The sequence below is a fragment of the Calonectris borealis genome, chromosome 2, assembly GCF_964195595.1.
Source record: "Calonectris borealis chromosome 2, bCalBor7.hap1.2, whole genome shotgun sequence".
NCBI classification, from domain to species: Eukaryota; Metazoa; Chordata; class Aves; order Procellariiformes; family Procellariidae; genus Calonectris; species Calonectris borealis.
In genome coordinates this window covers 162,520,512-162,544,450 of record NC_134313.1, presented here as the reverse complement: position 1 = coordinate 162,544,450, position 23,939 = coordinate 162,520,512, and the positions used below count along the sequence as shown (strand labels likewise).

General features: G+C 41.6%; 1 protein-coding gene across 2 annotated transcripts in view; it reads left to right on the top strand.

The window, feature by feature from the left end:
* DPP6 (dipeptidyl peptidase like 6) overlaps positions 1–23,939 on the top strand; it is a 424,225-nt gene that overhangs the window by 332,022 nt on the left and 68,264 nt on the right. For both annotated transcript variants that reach the window (XM_075144168.1, XM_075144169.1), the window contains exon 8: positions 4,632–4,752. In XM_075144168.1, the coding sequence (XP_075000269.1) occupies positions 4,632–4,752 (121 nt within the window). The remainder of the gene's footprint in view (positions 1–4,631; positions 4,753–23,939) is intronic.

The window sequence follows — 23,939 nt, the reverse complement described above, 5'->3', positions numbered from 1 at the left end:
GTGGTGTGTTGATACCTGAGGCTAAAGGGATTATTTCTTATGCTGAAAGTTTCAGGTGACATCCTGAGCCACAGAAAGCCAACAGCAAAATCCCCATTGATTTTTATTACCCTGAGATTAAGTGAATGCATTTAAAAAAAAAAAAACTTTATCTTAGTCCCCTGGACGTTCCAGTTATCTCGGTTAAGTATTTCACCTTTTGAGCACCCAGCAGGAAGAGAATGAAGTTCTTGTCTTCTGTTACATCCAGTGGCAAGGAGTTCCACGCATTAATTCTGATTTCATTAGGAAAAATATTTTTATCCACTTTTAAACAGCTTTCTTCTAGGTTTCATTGGTTTACCTCTGCGCTGCCAGTTGTTCTGCTTCAATTGCTGCAACCACCCCCACAGGGCGTTTGCCACCATCCATGAGTCAGTATAGAGATAAAGTACTGGCCATTTTTCTTGTTCAGCAATATCTAAAGCCAGCTGGATGGCTTTCACCTCTGCAGACTGACTCGATTCACCTTCTCCTTCAGCAGTTTCTGCGAGTTGTCTTACAGGACTCCATACAGCAGCCTTCCACCTCTGATGCTTTCCCACAAGACGACAGGACCCATCAGGGAACAGGGCATATTCCCTTGGTCCCGTTGGCCCAGGTTATAGGGTTTAACATTGCAATGAGCTCTTCACCTTGCTCCTTACTGGGCCAGCAACAAGGGGTTCCTGCTATAGCAATTCCCATAACATGCAACTCAAATTCCAGGTTACAACAATTTAAAGGTATTTCCATTACAATCTCCACCCCTGGTCCCTTTAGACCAGACCATCGGGTTTAACAATTTAACAGTGCAATGAACTCCTCCCCTTGCCCCTGCTCCGGCTTGGACTGTTGTGGTTTAACTCCAGCCGGCAACTAAGCCCCACCCAGCCGCTCGCTCACTCCCCCCTGGTGGGATGGGGAAGAGAATCGGAAGAGTAAAAGTGAGAAAACTCATGGGTTGAGATAAAGACAATCTAAAGCAAAAGCCGCACACACAGGCAAAGCAAACCAAAGAATTAATTCACTACTCCCCATCGGCAGGCGGGTGTTCAGCCATCTCCAGGAAAGCAGGTCTCCATCACGGTGCAACGGTGACTTGGGAAGACAAAGGCCATCACTCCGAACATCCCCCCTTCCTTCTTCTTCCCCCAGCTTTACATGCTGAGCATGACGTCATATGGTATGGAATATCCGTTTGGTCAGTTGGGGTCAGCTGTGCCAGCTGGGTCCCCTCCCAACCTCTTGTGCACCCCCAGCCTACTCGCTGGTGGGGTGGGGTGAGGAGCAGAAGAGGCCTTGACTCTGTGTAAGCCCTGCTCAGCAATAACGAAACATCCCTGTGTTACCAACACTGTTTCCAGCACAAATCCAAACCATAGCCCCAGACTTGCTACTGTGAAGAAAATTAACTCTATCCCAGCCAAAAGCAGCACAGGGTGAAAACATCCTTTTCCTTTTTTCTGTTTCCCCTCCATTATCTTGTAGAGCTTATGTCTTCCTTTTTTATTCTATAGAGTTAGCAATTTCAGTTTCTTCAATCTAGGTATGGATGTTTCCATTCTCCTAACTTCTTTCAGAATATCTTCTTTTTCCTCTGCATTGAATGTGTCATGATGAAAACGGACATGGTATTCAGCATGGGCGTATCTTCCTGACATAGCACAGGTTTATTTTCCATGCTATTAGTTGTGCTCAGTGTTGGACTTTATGTGCTGTCCATGATAAAAGGCATATATATTGCAAGAATGTCGGGGGGTAAAGTCTTGCTCAAATATGCACACCAAAAGAGAAGACACCAGAAATTTGGGGTCTGGTCTTTGTCTCCTGTACAGAGAGGCATAAAACTGAACTTGACCCCTTCTGTTGTCATTTTACATTAGTCTAGAACTACTATGTAAAGCAAGCATAAAATAACGTGAAAGTGATGTCGATACATTTTTGTATTATTTTTCTTTAGTAAAATTTCTAATCTAATTCTAATCTAATTAGCTGAAGGTATTGTGATCATTTGATAGAAAGCACTGCTTTGATGTCATAAAACCAAAACAGTAAAAAATACATAGGTATTTCATAATATCATCTAATATCTTTCTAACCCAGAATGTGAAGTAATCCAAAGACATTTCTTTTTGATGAATAACGGAAGTTCAAAAGCTTTTTCTTAATTTATAAGATACATTACACAGAAATCTTCCTTGTGCTGCTTCAGTTATCTTTTATCTTGATTATGGTTGACATTTTTAGGGTACAAGGCACTGTAGTTAGGAGGATAATTTTAAATTCTCTATGAGGTGCTGCAGTTTGGCTCTGAATTATATGGGAGACAGTCTGAAGTCAGAGCACTATATTATTTTTCCATCCAGCTACCAGATACGTCATGCAGCCTGATTAGTGCAATGAAGCTTTGAAAGACAAAACAGTGAAGACAGAAAACATTGTAATGCTTTACAAAGTGAAGGGCAGGAAGAGATTGTCAATCCACCTTCTTTGTTTTTCCTGTAAATTCATTTAAAATTTAATACAGTACAAAATATTGCAAAACCTTCATTTGCTGGGAGAATCTGGTCAAGGAAAGGGTTGCATCGCTTGAATAACTCTACTTGATTGTGTGCCTGTTGCAGAGGAGCCCCCACCCGAGCACCTCCAGCACGTTTAGCTCTTGGACACAGAGATTTGGATTTATTTGGGCCCGAAGTATCTTATTCTGCTTAGTCTTCCTGTTTTTTATGTACATTTAAGCTTCAACAACTCTCCCATATGCAGACTAGCTAACACATAAAATTCTTTACTTGGCATCCCTCTTCTGGCTCCTCTGCTTACTAAAAATCAAGGTAGGAAAGAGAATGTAGTATCTTCCACAGCATATTTTTTACTTTCAAAAAATATTAATTGGATGCAGCTTTTCGTAGTTTAAAAGGAATAAAAGGAAGCTACAGTTTCAGTCATACTTTTTACCTTTAGGCAAACTCACTATAACCGCTGCCAAAATTAAATTAGGATCTATACTTTCTTCTGGAATCTTTCCAGCTCATTTTTAGGTGAAACACATACTGTAATAGGATGTGAAACAGAAGCTGAAAGCAAATATTTTTCCCAATTCTGTCTTTTCATGAGTGTAACATGAGAAATTGCATTCTAGTACTGTGGTAAAGATACCTAATATTTATTCCAATATCTTCAGGTGTATAAAAACCCATCTGTAATTGTCTACTAAATCATGCTAACCGTTTGTCTTTCAGTCTAAACGGCTTTCTGATACCCTGTTCAGTATGTCTTTGCAGTCTGAATGGAGTTTAAAAATATTTTAAAAACAAGAGCGCTACTTTGAGCAGGGTGCAGTTCACTTTGGGGTGAGGAGGGGACAGGATCTGTGTCATCGACGACAGCAAAACATGGAACAGTGTTTAATCAGATGATAAAGACCGATGCCATGAAACAATATTTTTTTAAATGGCTGGCTAAAGTTTTGCTTGCTGATCAGCACTTAAACACCAAATAAAACAGGCTGATTCCCAAAAGCATTCTCATAGCAGTAGATCTAACGACTCGCATGAAATTAGCTTTAAAAAAACCCAGGAGGCTTATTTGGGAGTCTGATGCGAGGCTCCTTTCCTGACAATCATGACTTGAAATTTTTATGATTGATAAGAATGTTGTAGTTACAAATTCTTCTCCAAGATGGAGTTGCTTTCCCACAAACAGCACCAGCCGTGTGAGCAGGCGTTTGCAGAGGCAGGCTTAGGTACCCCATGGCGATCCTTGCCCTCCCAAGGGAGCTGCGAGGTCCCCGTGACGTTTGGATCATGTCACCTTTCAGCAGCCTGAACGCACTAGATTTTTGCAACAGAGGGGAGAGGTTTCCAAAGATGGGCTGGGGGTTATGGCAGCTGCATCCGTGCTGGCAGGGGGGTGAAACCCCATGGGTGCCTTTGTCCGATCCACCCTGGTTCCTGTAGGAAGGTGACCCGGGGACCAGGGCAGGGTGGGAGGTCTAGCACATCCCTTTGGGTCCTTGGAGCGTGCCACCTGCTCCCCAGCCGAAACACCAACCTCCTCCTGCTTTGTTGGCCAACGTGCTGCAGTCACACAGACTGTCCCCTCTTCAACAGCACATGTTGTCTTGTTGGATCTGCATTAAAACCTGGATTCAGATTTATTTAGTAGGTTGCCAGCTGTGTTTTAAGGAAGCAGGAACAGCTGGAAACAAGCAAGAAGCCATTTCCAGTAGCCAGTTCAGTCACACATAGCATCAGTATCAGCTCTGCTAACTGCTACTGTGTCCTGGACCACTTTTTCAAAATCCTGAGCGATGGCATTCTTCATTTCATGTCCTCTAACTGCACTGTTCAATTTCTGAAATGAAGACAGGAGTGAGAAAAATAAAGCTGGTATCAAGGGACCAAGGCTTCAGTTTGTTGTAAATTAGCATCTTTCTATTAGTTGATGGCATTGGAAGCAAGCTGTGGAAATCCTTTTTTGACAAAAGATGCTATAAAAATGTGATATGTGATTTTTGTACTGCCAATTATTGTAAAAGCAAAATGCAACATTTTATAATGGAGCCACTGCTTAATGCTGTTCTCTTTTTCTTTTTCCCTTCAAATCAGATATTTATCTTTGAGAATAACATCTATTACTGTGCCCATGTGGGGAAACAAGCCATCCGAGTGGTCTCCACAGGAAAGGAAGGTGTTATTTTCAATGGGCTCAGCGACTGGCTGTACGAAGGTAGGACACGACATTTAGGGCAGCAGTTAGTTATGAGTTTAAGTTACACTCTAGATTTACAGGACTGGCTGGAATTAGACATTCAGCATTGCATTTCTGGGGACTGGTGGACCACGAAGCTGAAAATCTGCTATTCTAACAGTTGTCTGAAGTGCTGGACTGGAAATAATGTGAAATGATGTAAGAATTCTGTTTTCAGGCTGTTTTTCTTTCCCTTAGTCCAAAGGTAATAAATCACCAAGCTCTAATGAACAGAACTGCTTCATTATTTAATGGCACCTGCAATCACTCATAGACGTGCCAGTTTTCACATCACAGAAAAGGACAGAAATGGGGAGGGAAAGAGATTTTATTTTAAAGGAAGAAATGAGGAAAAAAATTGTACTTGATTGGTTGGTTTCCACAGCACTAGGTGGGCCCTGGAAGCTGCCCAGACCTTACTACCTAAAATTTTTTTAAAAGAGGCCAGGTCCTCACAGTAATTGGCTTCTTTCCTTTGAAAATGGGCCTGATGGGGTAGAGGGTCATCGCGGGAGCACTGCTTTAGTTTGGTCCTTTCAGCTGGCAAATGGGCAGTTAGGTGTCTGTGAGCAGCTGCTTGCAAAATAATCTCACCTGCTCCCTAGCTTAGGAAAGGATCCCAGCCATCCCCAGAACTTTTTGGGGATGTTATAGGCTTTTAAGCTAATACTTTATCAGAATTAAAATTAAAATATATGTATTTTTAGAGTTTCCCTCTAAAGTCACACTTTCTCCTGCAGGTCCCAGCACAGTCCCAAGCTTTTCTTAGCTCTACAGAAAGAAGTGTCCAGATACATCTATTAACTATGCCCTGTTGGCGGCTCCCAGTTTCCTTGAGGCTTAATGGAATAGAATAAGTTGCAAAATGCCATTCACCATTAATTGGTGTAAAAATATGAATCACTCCTTAAATTACTCTGTATCACAGCTAAGCTGGGGCTGTTGGATTCAAAAATGAGGGAATTAAAATAAATTATTTTGTTTGCCACTCCCAGAGAAGCTGGTCCCATAAATCAGCGTACAAACTCATCAAACACATCAGTGGAAAAATCTGATAGCGGTTTAGATTACTTTTGATATTTAAATGTGTGTTTACACTGTACCACAGAATATTTGCAAGCGGACGTCCTCCTTGTGAAGCACTTTGTAACCAGAGGAGTGGCTAAGAAGTTACAAAATGCTAATCATCTTTAATTTTTTTTTATTTATTAATTTGTTGCTGAAGTTGTGGGCAGGCCTCTTTGACTCTGTAGGTCAAATGTGCATATTAGTACCCATATTTTGCTGATAAACATCATTTAGTCCATAAGGTCTTCTCGCAGAGTCTCGCACGCAGCACCATGCTGAGAGGAGTTTGTCAAGGCGGTGAACTCCAAGCACGCCAGCAAGCCCGTGGTGACCCTTGTTTTGCTGACGCATATTTTTATTCAATGACGAGATTGCTCAGGCAATTTCTTGGCTGACGCTGACTTTCAGGTTTGTCCTTTATAATGAGCTTTCTTGTTAACTTGTTAATGTACTGGGATAAGAAATGAATGTATGATCAAATACAGTCTGGTTATACCAAGCCAGGTTCTGTAACCCCTCTGAGCAGCATGTACAGGGTAGGACCGCTGAAGCTGCTATTCCCTGGGAGTACGTTTTGCAGAAATTAGGATATAGCATCCCTTTGGAAGTGTCGCTTTGTGTCCAAGTAGTTTATAGTGAAATAAAAACTTCTTTTACTTCACGAACAAGTGTAGAAGGACCCACAGGAAAACCTGAGATATAAATGTTCCCAAGTGATGGGGTGCCGGATCCAAAATCAAATGCAGAACTGAACTGTGTGAGCTGAGCTCCTTCTCTTGCTCTACGTCACTTGTGCAGCCCTCATGGAGGTAAACCTGGGACTGGAGTCTGGACTGAGGATTCATGGCTTGAACAAGCTGTGGGGCCATGGGATCGGATGGATCTGCAGTGTTCAGATGTCAGCTCTCTGCATGCATGGATGTATGGAGCGGGATCCCAGAAGAAATTGGGTATTGCGTGGTGGTAAACGGGTAAGGACCACTGGGAGATGGATGACACCTCCCTACTGGAGTCCGTGAGAATTCAAGCATCAGGTTGTCAGTGAGGCTGAAGTTTTACCCTAGCAGCAGCCGGGGTGCTCTGCCGACACAGTTACTCGTGCCTTTATTTTTCCAAATTCTCTCCTTTTCTTGGGTGCCTCCTCTTTGGTGGGATAAACTGGAACAACATTTTAAATCCAAACTTACCTGACTGGAATTGCTTGAAATCTGGGCAAAGACTGAAAGTTACCACCTCCAGGCTATTTTGCCTCTTCCCCGATTCGCGCTGACGTTTGTAGACGTGTCTTCCCCACCTCCCTGACGGAGCTGGGTGGGATGCTCAGACCCATGTTTGTTTGCACTGCCGCCGTCTCAGCGAGCTACTGGGATGGATGCTGAGCATATGTAGAAATCTCGTTCCATCTGTGCAGCCATCAGCAGCAGATAGTCTGAAAAGGAGCTGCGGGAAACACTGAAACAGGATCACAGAGAGTTCAGCCCACTCCTCTTCCCTCACGTGCTCTTTTCGTTGCTGAAGTTCACCACCCCCGGCAGCGGCAGCCGAGCCTCCCCGCAGCGCCCGCCGGGTTACTCTGACAGCTCACAACCTCCTTCTCACTTTCCCTAAACGCAGTGCAAAAAAAACCCCACACTTGGTGTTTTCTATTTGAGGAAGCCAATTTTGAAGGTCTTTTATCGTAATCGGCAAGAGCACATCAACAAAAATCCCCTCCACCCTTTCCGAGAGCTGTTTGCACAGCGCGCTATGCAGGTGGCAGTCCCAGTAGTGCCACCCTTTGGGGTAACTCCTGACGCTTCATATGAATGGTAGACCCAGAGGGAACACTTTTCTTCATAACGTGATTGCTTTTGTCACGACAGAATAGATGCACTGTACTATTAATCACAGTTTTTTACTAAGTCCGGAAGCAGAGCAGATCTAGAGTAGATTTGACAGGTTTTTTGCCCTGGAAAAATGCAGAAGTTCATTTCAATTCAAGTTAAGCTCTGCTTTTGTAAATCTGCCAAAGGGGAAAAAATTTCTTCGAGGTATTTATGCTGATCTGTAGACTTTTGATAATATAGTGAAAAACATTTCAAATCAATCAGAGCTTAATCTACTTAGTGCATTTAGCTGGAAGGTTATGGATTGATACATAGATTACGGTAACATGAAAGCATAGATTAAACATGGTTTTTATTACTAAAATAAGCATTGACAATGTTTTCATAGTCTGACTTAACATTTTCAGAGCTGTGCCTGATAGATGCTTATACAAAATGGAGTGATATCCTAGAAAAGAGAGTTTAAAGTTCTGCAGCTGAAACCAGCTAAGCATTTAAATCCATAGAACCAGCAAAGAGTGCTTTATATTTCAGTTTGCTGTATGATCGTTGTTGGTTTGAGAATATGTTTTAGCAACAATGAGGCTTAAAGATAATTTTAAAACAAGTGGCGATATAGGACAAAGTACTTTCAAAGCGATAGGATAAGTGTATTTGTATGTATTTGTATGTTCTTTATATATATAGTACTTTAATAAAAGTAATGTACATTTTAAAAAGTAAAGTACAGTAAAATTCATTTCATTTAAACACTTTGTTAGAGCACTCTTCAACAGAAATTAATTCTGTCATGGTGTAATTAAAGTATCTTCATTTGCTACCAGGCACTAGGAGAGACTGTTCAGATGTTGTGAGAAAAGGTGGCAGCGCGGGGCTCTGCCAGAGGTCACCTGTGTGATCCTGCGAAGTGACAAAGAGAAGGTTGTGGTGTCCCTGTGTTGCAGTTTGGAAGCTCATTGAGTTTGGGATTGTGTGATTCTGAATCCCAGGGAATGGGGCAGGAGGACCTCCCTGAATGCTGGCACGCTGCTGCCAGACTGGGAACACCCCAGCAGGGTAATTCAGGTCCCTTTACGTGGCTCTGCGGAGCAGGACAGGGACTTTTTCTGGGCTACACTGCTATAAAGTCCTGGGGTGACCTCCTTTGAGCAAGACTGTGTTCACAGATAGAGGTAGATGACTTCTGGAGTTATGCTCTGCCGCTAAGTGGGTGCTTGGAAGTCATGGGGGAGCAGGATGCGACACGGTGGTGTGTGCTCCTGTCACCCGTGGGAGGGGAAGGAAGGATTTTCACCTATAGATGGGCCTATCCCATCCATAGTGTGAAACTGAGGGCTTGCTTTCCTTGTGTTTTGCTGCATGTGTCCTCAGATGTAAGAGTAGTCCCTTAGAAGCTATTTTGTAACTTGGTCTGCAGGACACGTTTTTGGTTTTTAGGGACTTTGCTTGCAAAAGGAAGGATTGCATGTGAGTTACTCCCTCATCCCATGTCACTGTCAGAGCGATCAGAAGGGTTTGTCGTGTAAGTCTCTAAAGATCATCTCAAAGTGAGCATCCCAGTTCCACACTTAGTCCTGGCACCACGGCTGTGGTGTCTCATCTGGATGTCTCCTCAACCTCACGTCAGAGAGAACCACATCTGGCAGCCAAGCCCCAGCCCCAGCTCACATGGCACGCATTTAAAACTCTTATGCAATATGAGCTATACGTATCCATCATTTAAAATTGATACTCTGCTCTGTTGAGCTTAAAGCACAGCGGTGTTGCTATGCTTTATTTTTGGCTAGGGAGCAAGAAGAGGAGTGAAAAAAGACTCTTTTTCAGCGATGATTCGTATGCCTTATTCATCTTCATTCTGCCTGCATCTTACGTTATCACCAACAGATCCTCTTACGTGACTTCACAGTGACACCTGGTGGGAGAGGCCAGGATGTCATCGTCATTAAGACAATGAAACTGCAGAATTTTTCGCTGCAAAAGCTAGTAAAGGTTCCCAATTTCCCCTCACATACATTTCCCTGAAACTCTCTCTGAGCTTATGGGAACTACACAGCCAAAGCTACTGGCTGATTCATGCTAATAGTGGTTCTGTTCCTTTTCTAGACTTTATAAAGAGAGGAAAGAGAACACAGTAATAAAGAAAAATCTTTTCCATAATTTAATCAGCATCTCACAAAAATCAGAGGGTATATTTAGAACATGTATGGCTGGTCTCAGACATGCAGTGCCTGGTAGGAGCTGCCAAATCAAACAGCAGTTATCTTGAGCAGTGTCTTTTATGCTTATAGTATTTCAAGCAACTGAAGTAGATATATTTCTTAAATTTAGAAGTATTAATCCTGGGACTCTGGAAATGGTCCTAATATTGGGAAAATGCTAGAGAAGTCTGCTGAAACAGTGCCTTACCTAATTTGTCCGTGTGCTCAATTTTTCATTGTATAATATGAGAACACTGAACTTCTGCTTGGAAACAGGAACTTTGATGATCAAATTATACCTGAATTTGAAAAGGGACATTCATAATTAGGCTGAAAGCAAGTAACTCCTAAAACTCCTGTTCACTGTCACTAGAGAAGGAGATCAGATATCCTAATATTTCACAGTGTAGGGCTAACCTTTCCCAGTAATTAGTAGCTCCAAGACCTGGTGGGGGAGGATGAGATGAAGAATTAGACTGAGTCATCACTGAATTTTTTTAAGATACTCTGGATAAATAAATCTCTTGCCAAAAGAACGCTAAAGCCAGCACTCCAGACAGTAAAAGGGGCCAGCCCTAATGGGACTACAAATTATTCCTTTTTTACAAGGTATGTAAAGAATCACTGGGACAGTGAATACAGATTTTAATTTGTTTTTAAGAACTTTCACATTTTCAGTCACAAAGAAAATATTTCATGGACATGGATAAGTTTGTAGTTCTACACATCTGCTGTGGGGTAAAGGTGGGTAGGGAAACACTTGGAACTGGGAAATGGCCTCAGATAGTGCCACAAACGTACCCTAAGTCTAAAAATCACTAGTTTGTCCTCGCGTAGGTGCTGATGTTATTCAGGGCTTTTAGGGAAGCTGCGTGGAATTTGTTCCTTCATTTCTGTGTTTGTTCAAGTGAGGTAGCAAAGCCAGTGTGGTGCTTTAGTGACATTGTCACCATATTAAAATAGAAAGCCTGTCCTCTGTATTGGACATCATTCGGTGTTGCCCATTCAGTACGTGCAGCTGTTGTGCAGCTGTTGGGGCTGTACAACTCCCAGTTAGCCATTATTTAGCTGCCCATTGAAAATGTAGATGACTATTTTTGGAGCACCTTTATTTGCATGCTCATTTATACCAAACGTGCATAAAATCTGGCCATTTCAGTTGCAGTCAAAATAAGAATGAAGAGCAGCCCTTGGCCTCAGCCATGTGTTTGAAGTGGGTATTTATTTCCACCGTACCTAATTCTGTTGTAAGGAAGGTGAACTAGATGCAACATTATTTTGCCTTATTCATGTTAAAGCAGAGATAAAAAGAGCCTTAAATTTCACCAGATCATGTCATGAAAGGTTTGGTAGAAGTTCCCTCACCTTCATGCTTTGGCAGAGGTTCCCCTGTCAAAGGGAAGCTGACATTATGGGTTGCATCACCAGGAATAAGCTTCTGGCCCTTCTCAGTTGGCTAAGGTCAGGGAAAATTGAACCATTTACAATGCACATTGCGAATGCCTGCCTAGAAATCAGCAAGCTCCTGAAAACTTTCAAATGTGCTGTTATCTGGACCGGCTTCAAAATCCAGCACTGCGCCATGATAAAGCTTGCCAGCTCTAGCCCAGTCTTTAACCTTCCCTTTCCGCAGAAGGTTGTTTGGAAGGGGGCTGCCAGCCAAACCCAACACCTGTCATCCTCTAATTTTTTGGATCGCCATCATTCAGGCTTCAGGATGCCTTTTGGAAGGAAAACAGAATATTATTTACTGTGGTCAGCGATCTCCTTGGGGCAGTGGAAGGAAGCCAGATGTCCGTCCTGATGTCGCTGATCAACCAGCAGCTGCCAGTACTCTTAAGTCAAGAGGTGTTCAGCGAGTGAAGTTGTTTGTTTGTGTTTGCCCTGAAGCTTGCACTCTTCTTTCACAGAGGTCCTGTTTAAAAGTGCATTTCTTCAGGAAGAGCTCTGAGCCTTGATGCTTCTCTTGGCATCATGCTTGGAGGCAGGACCTCGATGCTAGCTCAACTCAGGCTGATAACGGAAACGAAAATTCTCCTTTCTAGAATTAGGTATCGTGCTTCCAGATACAACGCCAGCCTGGTCACAGTCAGAGGAAAGACTTTAAATAAGTCTGAACTGTTTTTATAATATTTTAGGTAGTTTCTTATAGTTCCATACAGTTTCTTGCAATTCATTTTGCCTGATGAAATTGTTTCTTTGTTGGATGAAATCATCCGATCATAGCTGGATGATTTCTATATACTTGCAGTAATAGTAAAAATAAAAATGTCATACTTTGCTGTTGCCAGTATTTTAATCTTTTAAGATAAGGCAACACTCGTCTGCATTGCAACAAATTGTGACTTGTTCAAGTCTGCTTGGCTATGTGATTAAAGAGATTATTGAAATTTATATGAAGCTTTTCCTGAAAATAGATTTGCAGTCTATACAGCAAACATGAGAGCACAAATTGTGTTCAGTTACAGCAGTTTAAATCCAGACTAAGTCTTTTGATCCCTGCAGATTTAGTTGAGATGTGCAACTTCCCACAAAATTTAACCAGCTGCTCTGGTAGAATCTCTTCTCTTTTCCACTGTTATTTCACTGCCACTGCTTTGTCAGGGATACAGTTACCTCTTCAATTACCTTACGTGAGAAAAGAGCTACCCAGTTTGCAACCAAATTAAACCAAATTAACTACTGTTCTGCTTAAGCAAGAGTACGTGAATAAAAATGAAAAATTGACAAAGAGAATAAGTAGACCCGTATCAGAGTATGAAAGTAGCACCTGGTAGGTATCTGAAAATAGATATTGTACCACTGAGTCAAATACTTCCAAAAAATGGTGTATTAAAAGTTGTATAACAGAGCTATTATGGTTTTCTGCTTGTACGTGAGTTCTATTTCTCTGCACCAAATTCGTTACAGTAGCCTTGGGTTAAATACTCTGTTGGAGATCTGTGTCCCCATTTTCTGATTATGCTGGTATTTTTAATAACTAATTAGTATACTAGCACTTTAAATATTGCAGAATACATTTTGACCTATGCCATGCTAATCTGAAGTCTGGAATAACTCTACGGAAGCTAATAGTGGTGCTCTGGATCTGCACCAGGGTGCTGAATGCGAGGGTCTTGCTGTAATATTCATGCTTTATGTCCACTATCAGGATTGCAAAGGAAATATCTTAAACTGGCATTATTCCCAGAAAAAAGAGTGTGAATGTTAGAGAGTATTTGCAAATTCACTCAAATTTAAGAGCTATGCTTTCCCTCCATAAAATCCTATCTGTGGTTTGATATGATAAAACACAGAGAATATATTCAGGTTCACTGCGGATAAAACAAAAATGCATCATTTCTGTCTTGGTAGAATTGAGCTTGGGGGCTGTGACACACGTAAGGGTCTTCCAGGCTGTAGAATGTTGTAGAGTATGAAAAGAATTGGGTTAATTGTACAAAAACTATGTGCATTAATATTGGGGGAAAATATATCTGTTAGGGCATGTTGCCCAGGGATACGGTAGGGATCTCTGTCCTGGGGGATTTTTAAGAGTGAATTAGACAGATTTTTGTCATAGGTTGTTGAGATAAACATCAATCCTATTTCAGTGCTTGGGGGGGATTAGAAGATTTCTTTTGGCTTCTTCTAGACCTACAGTTATATGATTTTATATATAGTTTTGATGGCTTTTTCTGATCTCTTTGCAGTTAGATATGTTGGCTCTGAGATTACAAAGTCACTGTAAGAGCTTTTGGAATATCCCTTCAGAAGTTACAGAATACCTGTTTTTATATACAATAGGGTAAATACACATAAACTGCTTGTACAAGATACATATAGGGAATGGAGCTCTCTATCATGATAAATTTACATTTGCCTCATTATTCCCCTGAGGGAAATTGGTGGTTTTCTTCTTCTGAGGGTGTCCATGAACTTCTTGTTGAAAAACATGTTTTAATGAAAAAAAACAAGCTTAATATTTTTTAAAGAGCTGCAATCAAGAAGTGATTAAAAAGACAGGAAGAATAACCAAGTTGAAAGAGAGCCATAGAAATTTTATGTTAGTGCACAATTCCATCAGTTTGACCTGAAAAGTAAGTTTCGGTAGTTTTTTTTTTCTTGATGCACCGGTTCTTCCTTGGTGCAGCCTTGCTTACGGAAATTCAGGGGCCAATGCAAAAACTACAGGCTGTTTAAATAGCTATCCTCTTTGTCTTGCGGCTCCTTGGCCTGAATAAAGAGTATCTGTTGTAAGAAATAAAAAAAGCAAAAATAAATGTACTCTGTCCAAATTAGAACGAGTGACAGCTACATGAAAGGAATGAAAATTCTGCTGAGATATGTGATTCTCACTAGAGAGTTGGCCTATCCATTGTTGTACAATATCAGAAATAATGACAGAAGTCACCTCATAATTTGTGTATGTTAGCTCTTCTAATTAAAAAAAAAAAAAATAGACAAAAAACCAAACTGAAGCGCAGTTAAAAAAACTACAACTCCAAATCCTAATATCAGTTGGAAACAGCCAGAGGTCAGAGCGGGTCTTTGACTGGAAAAGCAGAGGAGGCAATGACCTGCGAAACGCAAAGGGCGAGTTACTGCCGAGGGCTGGCGGGGGACGAGGGGTGCCCCCGCAGAGCTGAAGTCCACTGTTTCCTCCAGCAGAACAGGCAGGAGGTTAAATCTTTGTATGTGAAAAGCGACCTTCAATATTCCTATCTGTGCTGCACATGCTTGATGTTGCAGGAGGAATGATAACCAACATGCTCAGGTCCTGGTACTGGGAAAACAAGACTCTCTTTTTGCACCAGTGTTTTGAGCTGCCAGCTCTCCACTGAACATAGAACATGAGGGATATGGGGGTTACACTACAAGGTATTTTTCAAACTGGGGAAAAGAAGTCCAGTGGTGCCTGCAATGTTGATACCGAGCAGGACATGGAGGTGACTGTACCTGGATTTTGCTCTGGATCAAGAGAAATTAAGAACTGGGGCAGATCTTTAAAGCAATCAGATTGACATACCAGCAGTTTCTAAAAGATAAAGCATCCAGGGATTATATCACCCTCAACACTCAATTAGTTTATGTTGCTATAAGTAACTACCATATGGTGTAGCTTCTGCACCAGCTGTTTTCCAGTCTTCAATGGCTACAGGTCTACAGGGGAAACTATGCCACAGAGTTAGCAGTAATTAGAAAAGTGGAGGAAAATAGCATATTTTAAATGTGATCTTAAAACTTTCAGATGAGTAAGTAGTAAAATACAAGTGGCCAGGTATGCGTTGGCTGTTGCGTGCCAGGCTGGGGCTACCAGCTGCCTGCAAACACCACGTGTCCGCGGCAGGGCGGGTTGCAGAGGTTACGGCTGCTCCTGCTCTGCAGTGGTGCAAAGCAGCCAGCGTGGGACGGCGGGAACCGAGTCCGGGAGGACGGCAGAAACCTTTAATCATGTCCTGGTATCCTGGGATGCGGGCTGAGGACTGCAGGGACTGAGCAACACGGTAACTGGTGGGAGATGTTTTCCTTCAAACCCTTCTTGTAGTGAGGGGCCCAAAACTGAACACAGGATTCGAGGTGCGGCCAATTTGATTCTGTTCTTCTCAGTTCTTTTCTTCTAAAGGGGTCACGGCCATTTCACATTTCACGGCGTTCACATGTGTCATCTTGGTGCTGAATGATCACGCTTTCAGCCAGCTTGTGCTACTGGCTGGACAAGCTATTGTTTGAGTACTAGAAAATTATTAGACTACTTTTTTTTTTTTTTTTTCCTGGACTAATGACTGAAAATTTGTTGTGCCCTGATCCCCAACCATAAGAAGTTTTAAGACCATGAAAGTTCTTGTACATCGCTCTGCACTGGAAAACTTCAGTGTATTGTTTTGAGTCACATCAAAGAGCACGGCCACAAAAAACGCTGCTAGGAGCTAAATACTATAATTTATTTTAATTATTTAAAATTATTCTTATTAACAAATTCCTTAATTGTGGATTTTGAAGGAATCTCTTTTCACTTCTAAAGGATTTTTGAGATGAGAGTGGAAGCATCATATAGTACCAAAGCAAGCTATCAAGTTCTCCATGTATTTATCCACAAAGTTTCCTGTGGTATAGCTAGGTCTCCTAGATGGTTTTGCAACTGTAGTGGCTGTATGGATGTAAGCTACACCAAGAAAACATTCACTCTTTGTCTCACCTGGTACTAATCATACAGCGAAGGGCATCCACTGCAGTCTGTCAGGCAGAGTATTTGAATTCCAATCTATTAGCAGAAAAATATTTCCCATAGTTCACACAAATGTGCCAGAAAAGTAGATGTAAAATTCACAATTACAATCTCATTTAGTATGTACAATACCTTGATTTATATATTAGAACCAGAGCAAAATTATACAACTAAGCAGAAGCTGATACCTGTAACAAATCTGTTTGTGGTCCTTTAACTTCTCTGAGTTTTGCTTCAAGATTTTGTTTCTTTTTTGAGTGTTTCCACTGACTTATATAGTACTGTGCTCTTGAATATAACCAATTACGCCTTAAATCAGTGATGCCTGACCTAGGGCTAGAAATGATACCTTTCTACTGAGACCTGGTAATAGTTATATTCTAGTCTGAGAAGTATCAACACTTTTTCAAAAATGCAGAAAAAAGGTTTACATCGTACTTTAGATCTAGACTATCTCTACAGACTGATTTTAAAATGAAGTAGTAACAGATAGATTTCTTTTTTTTTTTCATTTTCTCAGTAGCACAGTCATTTAAAATGAAGACTACAAGTTTATTCCTTAGTGTGGCTTACAAAGGCCTGGTCTCTCAAGGATCACCTTTTCTTATGCATCTGTAATTCCTTTCCAGGCTGAATCTTTTACTGTTTTTTTTTTTTATTATTATTGTTGTTGTTGTTATGTATGTATTCCTGATTTTTCTTTTTTGTTTTTTCATGTATTATTTTTAAGCTAGTTTTAAATCATTTGAGACTCTCTGTTTTTTTTTTTCCTTCCCCCAATTCCAATGACGCAACAAAAGCAACATAGACTAAAGGAGAGAGGTACTATCTTGGAGGGAAAGAGTTAATACCGAAGGACATATGAATGTGTGTTGGCAAAAAGGAATAATTCCAGAGTGGTCCTCAAAACTTCATTAGAGATTAGAGAAAGATGCAATATTGCATTAGCTAAAAGAAGAACTCTTATATAACAGGGCTTAATGTCCTTGGAAATGTTGCAGAGTTTATTTGAAAAATAAACCCAACAATACTCTATTAAATTTATAGAGGAAATGGAAAGCAGAAACTCAGAGGACCGTAATTGCCACCTACAAATATAATCATTAGAGTGAGTAAGAAGTAATGAAGGAGGAAATCAGAGGCAACTCGCCTTCTTAGCAGGAAGGTGGAACTTATATTGCCACCATGTGGTAAGAGTATGGAGAGCTAGGAGCAGCTAGCTTCACTGTCAAGATTCACACAGAATAGGAGTGCTGCAAACTGTCAGAAATCTGCATGATTTGCTGGAAAAATATAGTGTGCAAATAGCGTCCTGATTAGAAAGAAGCACTGCGAGATGAAATCCCATTTTGCTTTTGATTAGTGTGTACGGTCGGTTCTTTGGTGGTGTGTTTGTGGGTTTTTTTTCATTTGAATTTTAATTCAAAACTCTGTAACATAAAATATTCAGTGGAAAAGAGAAGTGAGCAGAGTGCAGAAAAGAATGAAAAAAAAGTTCTCTTTTTAAAATGAGGTCATTTGTAAGCTTTTATGAGTACAAAAATCCATCATTCTGTTGCGAATCTTCTTGAAATCATCTCCAAAGTTTCTGCATGAATTTTGATTTTTCTCAAATTCTTCTGATAATCTTGGGACACTTCCCAGTTCTATCACATTTAGAAATAAAGGCCTTAATGTTTCACAAAGAACTTTTCAGAGCACGCTATATAGAAACAGAAGTATTTTTCCAACAGGAATTCTTCCAGTTCTGCCTACAGCAGGATTTGGGATTCACAAAAGTGTGTCAGCTTGTTCTTCCCCCCCAACTTTAGATCGTAATTCTTCGTGACATGGCAACTGGTTACTGTAGAAATTATTAGGATTCAAGAGCATGATTTCACAGCCCGAGTCAGATGAGCTTTTCACAATCCCCTTTTTGATCAGATTAACGCTGGCCCCTGAGCTGACCCGCAGCCGAGGAGAGCCGGGTCAGCCTCTCCAGCACAACCCTCCCAGACCAGGGATTGCCGATGCCCTTGCTTCGGAGAGGTCTACCCTGCTCCACTGCAAGGTCCCTTTCTTGTAGTTCACTGTAGTGTGAACCTTTTTCTCATCTCTAATGTGCATAACATCACTTGCACAGGATTGTTCGGGTGTCAGTGTAACGAAGTGCTTAAACTTCATGCTAAGTACAACGGTCGCCTCTGTAAGAACAGCTCTCCTCCTTAGCACCCACACACTTGTAGCTAAAATACAAGAATGAGATTAAATGAGCATCACAGATGACGCTCAGCTGTATCTCTTGGTACATGTCTAATTATGACCTTCACTGAGGCAATTATTCTGTCTTGATCTTAATGTCTTTTGCAACCATCAATTAATAAAACTTCACATAATGTCCTGGTAGAACAGGAATTATTACCGTCTTTTTAGAAACAGGCAAACTGAGGCGCAATTATTGACCTGGTTTTAGATGAGATGAGAGAAATTAGGACACAAAACTGAGGTGAGAGTCTCGCCTTGGCCCCTAGACACCAAATAAAATGCAGAGCATCGCGTGAAAACCCGGATCTGGCTGTTCTCAGCCCGTTCCTGGGATTGCCTCCAGCAGGGACCCCTGGCAGGTCCCCTTCAGGTTGGTCACAGGGCATGAGGGATGCACGACTGGAGAGATGTGTCTATGTGAGTCACTGTGCAGGAAGGCTGGGCTGGTCCCAAGCGATTTCAACAGGAACAGGAGCCTTTCCAACCCACAGGGCACCCTACGAGCAGAAGGCAAACATCTGCTGTTAAAGCTGCCCCAGCTCTGCCGGGCTATAACTTCTGTTCTGCATCGTGGAGGGGCTGATGCACTCTTACCTGACTTGCAAATCCCAGAAAATAGGAGCAAATCACTTCAGTCCTTCCCTTTTTACACATATGACTCACAAGCATTTGCCTCCTACATTAGTTTTGCTTTTCCTCAAAGTTGAGTCATTGTCTTGTATTTGATTTAACAACAATAGCAGCAAAAAAAAAAAAAAAAAAAATCAGCATCGGTTGCTACTGCATAAGACTAGATCAAAAGCAATTCTTTAAAGCAGGCTTTCAAGATAGCTAGATTAAAGATTTGGGAATCTGGTAAGAAAGAGAACTGAAGAAAAACAGCTCCTAAAAGCAAAACATTACGTTTTCATGCTATTGTGCTTTTAAAATTGAAGGCAGCAGTCTGAAAACAGACATCAAAATAAATCTTACTTGATGGAATTATCTGGAGATCATTGTATATATTGCATTTGTTTTGATTTTCCAGTCTCTGCCTCAGACTGTAGGCACAGAGATGACTTAAAAGATTCAATATCCCATTTTAAAAATTAAACTTCACTTGATTATTGAACTGACCCATACTAACCCAGAGACTGTTATCTGTTATTCTGGAGTATCACCAGCAGGCTAGAAATCGTAAGAACAGGACGATAGGAGGTAAGAGCTGTGTCCCCAATAGCTTAACGATTTCAGGTGCGATAACTGAGGCTGTGCTGCCCCTCGGAGGCACGGCACAAAGTTGCAGCACACGAGGAGGGAAAGGATTAACTATGCTGCTTTAAAATTATCTTTTTTTTTTCTCTCCCTCCTCTCTACCCATCTACCCCCAATACCGTGTGTGTTGCCCGAAGGTCTATACGTGTGGAGCCTCTTGATAAGGGTCTAGAAGCCCTGTGATTTAGCACATCTTGCCCAGATTGTATCATGAGCGATGATAGTCTGGAGAAATCATTTTCCAGCCAAATGTAGGTATTTTAGGATCCTTTCTGCTTCTTGGCTCTCTTCTCTGGTATTTGGCATCTGGAACAACTGTGGAGGTATCATCAACTACTGATGATAAAAATAAACTCGTGGGATGGAAGAGTCAGGAGAAGGTTCAGGGAGTTGATGTGGTTATTATCCAGCACTATGGAGCAGGGAGCAGTTTGGGAATTTCCCTGTGGATTTCCTCATTTTAGCGAGGTCTGTCAGTGAAGCTGCTGCTCTGCCACATGGGTGCCATTGATAAACACCAGACCTGGAGCAGCGGTGGGAGAAGTTGGCATCCTTCTGCTTGTACGGCTCAAGCGACAAAAAAGACGTTCACTTCTGCCCACTCACCAACTTGAGGTTCTTTTAAGAAGCCCTTTCTTGGGAATGCTGGACCCAGTTAAAATGTTATGTTGTTTGAGTAGGAACACTGCATGCCTGCGTGTGGGGCATCTCTTGTTTAAGAGCTTACCTATGAATTTTGGGCATCTGATTTTGACCTTGCTAGTGAGAATAATTTGAACTGGATGCTGACCTGGCAAAGAGCAAACCAGGAAAACCTGACATGCATCAGAAATGTTTCAGTGCTTTTGTGAGATTTAAAATGATGCAAGACAGAATAATAACCCCAAAAAGGAGAAAAGATAACTTTAACGGGGTTGTTCTGGCTCTGTTAGCGGAGAGCATGCAGTGCCAGATGAAAGGTGGGAGTAGTAAGACAGAAATGCAGACGTAACAATTTTCTTCTAGTGTGAGCTGCCATTCGGCTGTGTTGTAGTACATGATCTACTCATTACCGAGGCCCAAGATTATCTTTAATGAGCGGATCGCACAGTACAAGGGTGCTGAATGGTGCCTCAGCCTGAAGGGAAGCTGCAGGAAGAGTGGAGAAGCCTCCATCCCTTGAGTCTTCAAAAGGGCCACTGCAGAATCCAGCCCTGGCACAGCCCCTTTCCCTGGTAGAGGAGGAAAGCGGCAACGTGATGGATGTAGCCACGTTGCTCAAAGCCCAAGCACTGTCTCTGACTAAGCATATTAGGGTTAAAACAGCCAACCTTTCTGTTCCCGTCCCAGAACTGATGTTCTCCTGTATGAATTATTTGCTTGCAGTGTATAGAAATTACAAATGCAAGTCCACTGAGTGCTTGGTAGTAAAAAGCAGATCACAAAGCATTTGTCTTTGATTCCTGCAAAATAACATTCCTGGGACATCCAGAGACTGTTCCTGACCAGCTCTGTCCCATGATTGACCTGTTCTCCTCTAGGAGAATGTATACATTTGAAAGCATGGCTGAGTTATGGTTTAGAGGAGAAACTAGCCCTTTGCCTTCAATGCAGCAGCTAAAATGTGCCTGAAGATCAAGAGCCACTTCTCCCGTCTGACTTTACCTTTTTTTAAGCTTGTAGTTTGGTGGAAACAGTGTGCACTTTGCTGACCACTTGAAAAATGAAAGAAAGCACAAACCAGTTGCTTGAATGCACAGTTTTCCTGGGTAAATGTCTTTTTGTTTGTTTGTTTCAAGTGGAAAATAATGAATCATGTAGTGCATTCACAGGTATGAAAGGAGTGGATTTGGCTCCTTTGAACACGAAAGTCCTTAGTGGACAAGGATAACGCTGTTACATTTCTTTATACCACATTGAAAAACAAGAACTGGATCCTTAGTTAGTATGTATCACTAGATACATTATTTATACCAGTTATGGATTTGGACTTAAAACTGCACTAAGCCAGCTCTCTGAGTACACAAGGCACAGAAAGATAATTTACAGGCAATTAGTCAGCCAGGTGGTTGCATTTATAGCAGTATATCATGGTCCTTTTTTCAGTTAGTGAAGGCAGATCTGCAAAACACAAACCAGACATCCTGTTAGCACTCCTTAAAGAAATGCTCTTCACACCGTAAAACAATAAAAATCTGTGTAGTCATGATGTAACCACGCTTTGAGTATTTTCACATACTGGTGGAATCCTGCTAAACCTGATGAAGAAGAAACTTCACACCTAACGTGCCAACAACGTAATCGGGATTTATAGCTGCAGACTGGAGCACACAGTCTTCAGGGGTTGGAGGGAATGACAGAGAAATATCACTCTGAAGAAGCCCAAAGAGTAAGTCGCAGCCTCCCTGATGGACGTTCCCACACGCGGGTCTCTGTCCCCGAGGAGCAGGGCAGAGCACCCACCTCGGGGACCGCCGCAGCCGTGTGTCATGGGTGGGAAGGGACGTTCAGCCAGCCCAGAGCTGCTGTGTTTTCCAGGGGGAAGTTACCATGAAAAGGTGAAAGGCATCCAAGGAAGCCTTAGAAAGAAAAGACAATATATATTAAAATTGGCATCTCTGAGTGTAACCCACATCCGAACACTCCAGGAATAACGTGACTTGGAAAATGACTTTTTTTAGTGATAACCAGTAAAGGGCAAGCAGTACAACTCAGCAGTTCTGGTCCTACTCAGCAAGGACAATGGTATTTTCTTTGCAGTTTGGTAAGGTTTGCCATCTGAACGTTTTGAGGCATTTCAAAACATACGTTTTATAGTCTGGTGGTGGGAAATTACTTGCCAGTTGGGAATGTCCGATGGCTTGGCTGTGCCCGTGCTGAGCACACACCCCACAAAACCAGACCCAGTCCCCAGACTGCTGCAGGGAATAATGAGATATTGGTCAGCCGTGATCTCAACACAGCAGCTCTGCCAACGTCGTGGATGTCATGGTAAAAATACACCGGCGGAAAAAGGAGCTGCTATAATGGGTCTTTTTTATGTGGGAATTGTCCTTGATACTAAATAGGAAGTGTTTAAGGGTAGAGCAGGCTATGAAGGTCTTGGAAATGAAGATTAGTCTACTTTAGATATTGTTAGTTGTTAGGTAGATAAAAATGGAGCCATCTCCATCCTGCCAATAAATGCAACAGATAAGGAGGGGAAAGGGGGAGGGCATTTTTTTCCAAAGCCACCCTTAATCAGCAAAAAACAGCAGACAAAATTATCTTTGGTAGATGGGGATTTGTGGGGTATGGGTTACATTTATTATCTGGTAGGTTATAAGCTTTATTATAATTTCCGGTATTTGCCTGCTACATCCTAAGGAACGATACGAGCTGGATCTAGTGCGTGTCATTTATAACTCTGTGCGTGTCATTTATATGGTAATGGGGGAGTTTCCCCTCATCCCCAGCGATTTCTGCAAAATTCTACATGCTGGTTCTCAGTGTATTTAGCTTACTCCAGTGTAAATTAAAATGCACATTCATGATCTTTGAACAAAGCGGGCAAGGATAATTAGTAATTTGATACTGTTCTGTACAACGCAATTCAAAGTAATACTTATAATTTGCAGTTAATTAATCAGGGTTTTTTTTCCTTAAAATTCTTAATTGCCTTTCTGTGATATTCATTTTTAATAAGTTTTTTTCCTACCAGTTTTAGATCCAATTATGCAGACAATTTCTGTTTGCTCTTACTGCATGGCTCTGTGTGTGTGTTTCTATGTACATTTCTCTATGCATTTTGGGTTTTTTTTTCAGAAATTTTTATGTGCTGCTTTATGGATGGGATTTTTGTCAGCTGAAATTAAAAAGTTGAAAATAATGGAATGGGTGTACAACTATGAAAAACAAGATACAACAGGGAATAGAAAACTCAAATCAATACAACAAAATTTTTTAAAAAATCTAAATCTCTGGAATTCCATTGCCAGTATGAATAGTTAACCTCATCTGGTATTTAATTCACTATCCAATTAAAACTCTTACTAGAAGACTCTAATTGTTGTAGCTTTAAAGTAAAACCAGCAGTTGTTAGAGACACAAACTTGAGACTCTCCAAGGAAATTAAAATGGTCATAAATTCAAAAACAAAAATGTTAGTGAATATAGTCATATGTGGGGGTAGTGCCTGTGTACATATCATGGCCCAGACCTTTGCTGGGCAAGGCACTGAGTACTCCGTGCCTGACAAACCCCTCTCGTGAGCAAGAGCTGGGTGATGCCACCTTGCTCACCCTGCAGGTCCCCTTTCAGGGCCCTTGAAGGCCTTCATACCCTTCGTGCTCTGCAGATGTGGAGGGGAACACTCACAGCATCTTTCTTTCCACCCCCTTCCACCTGACT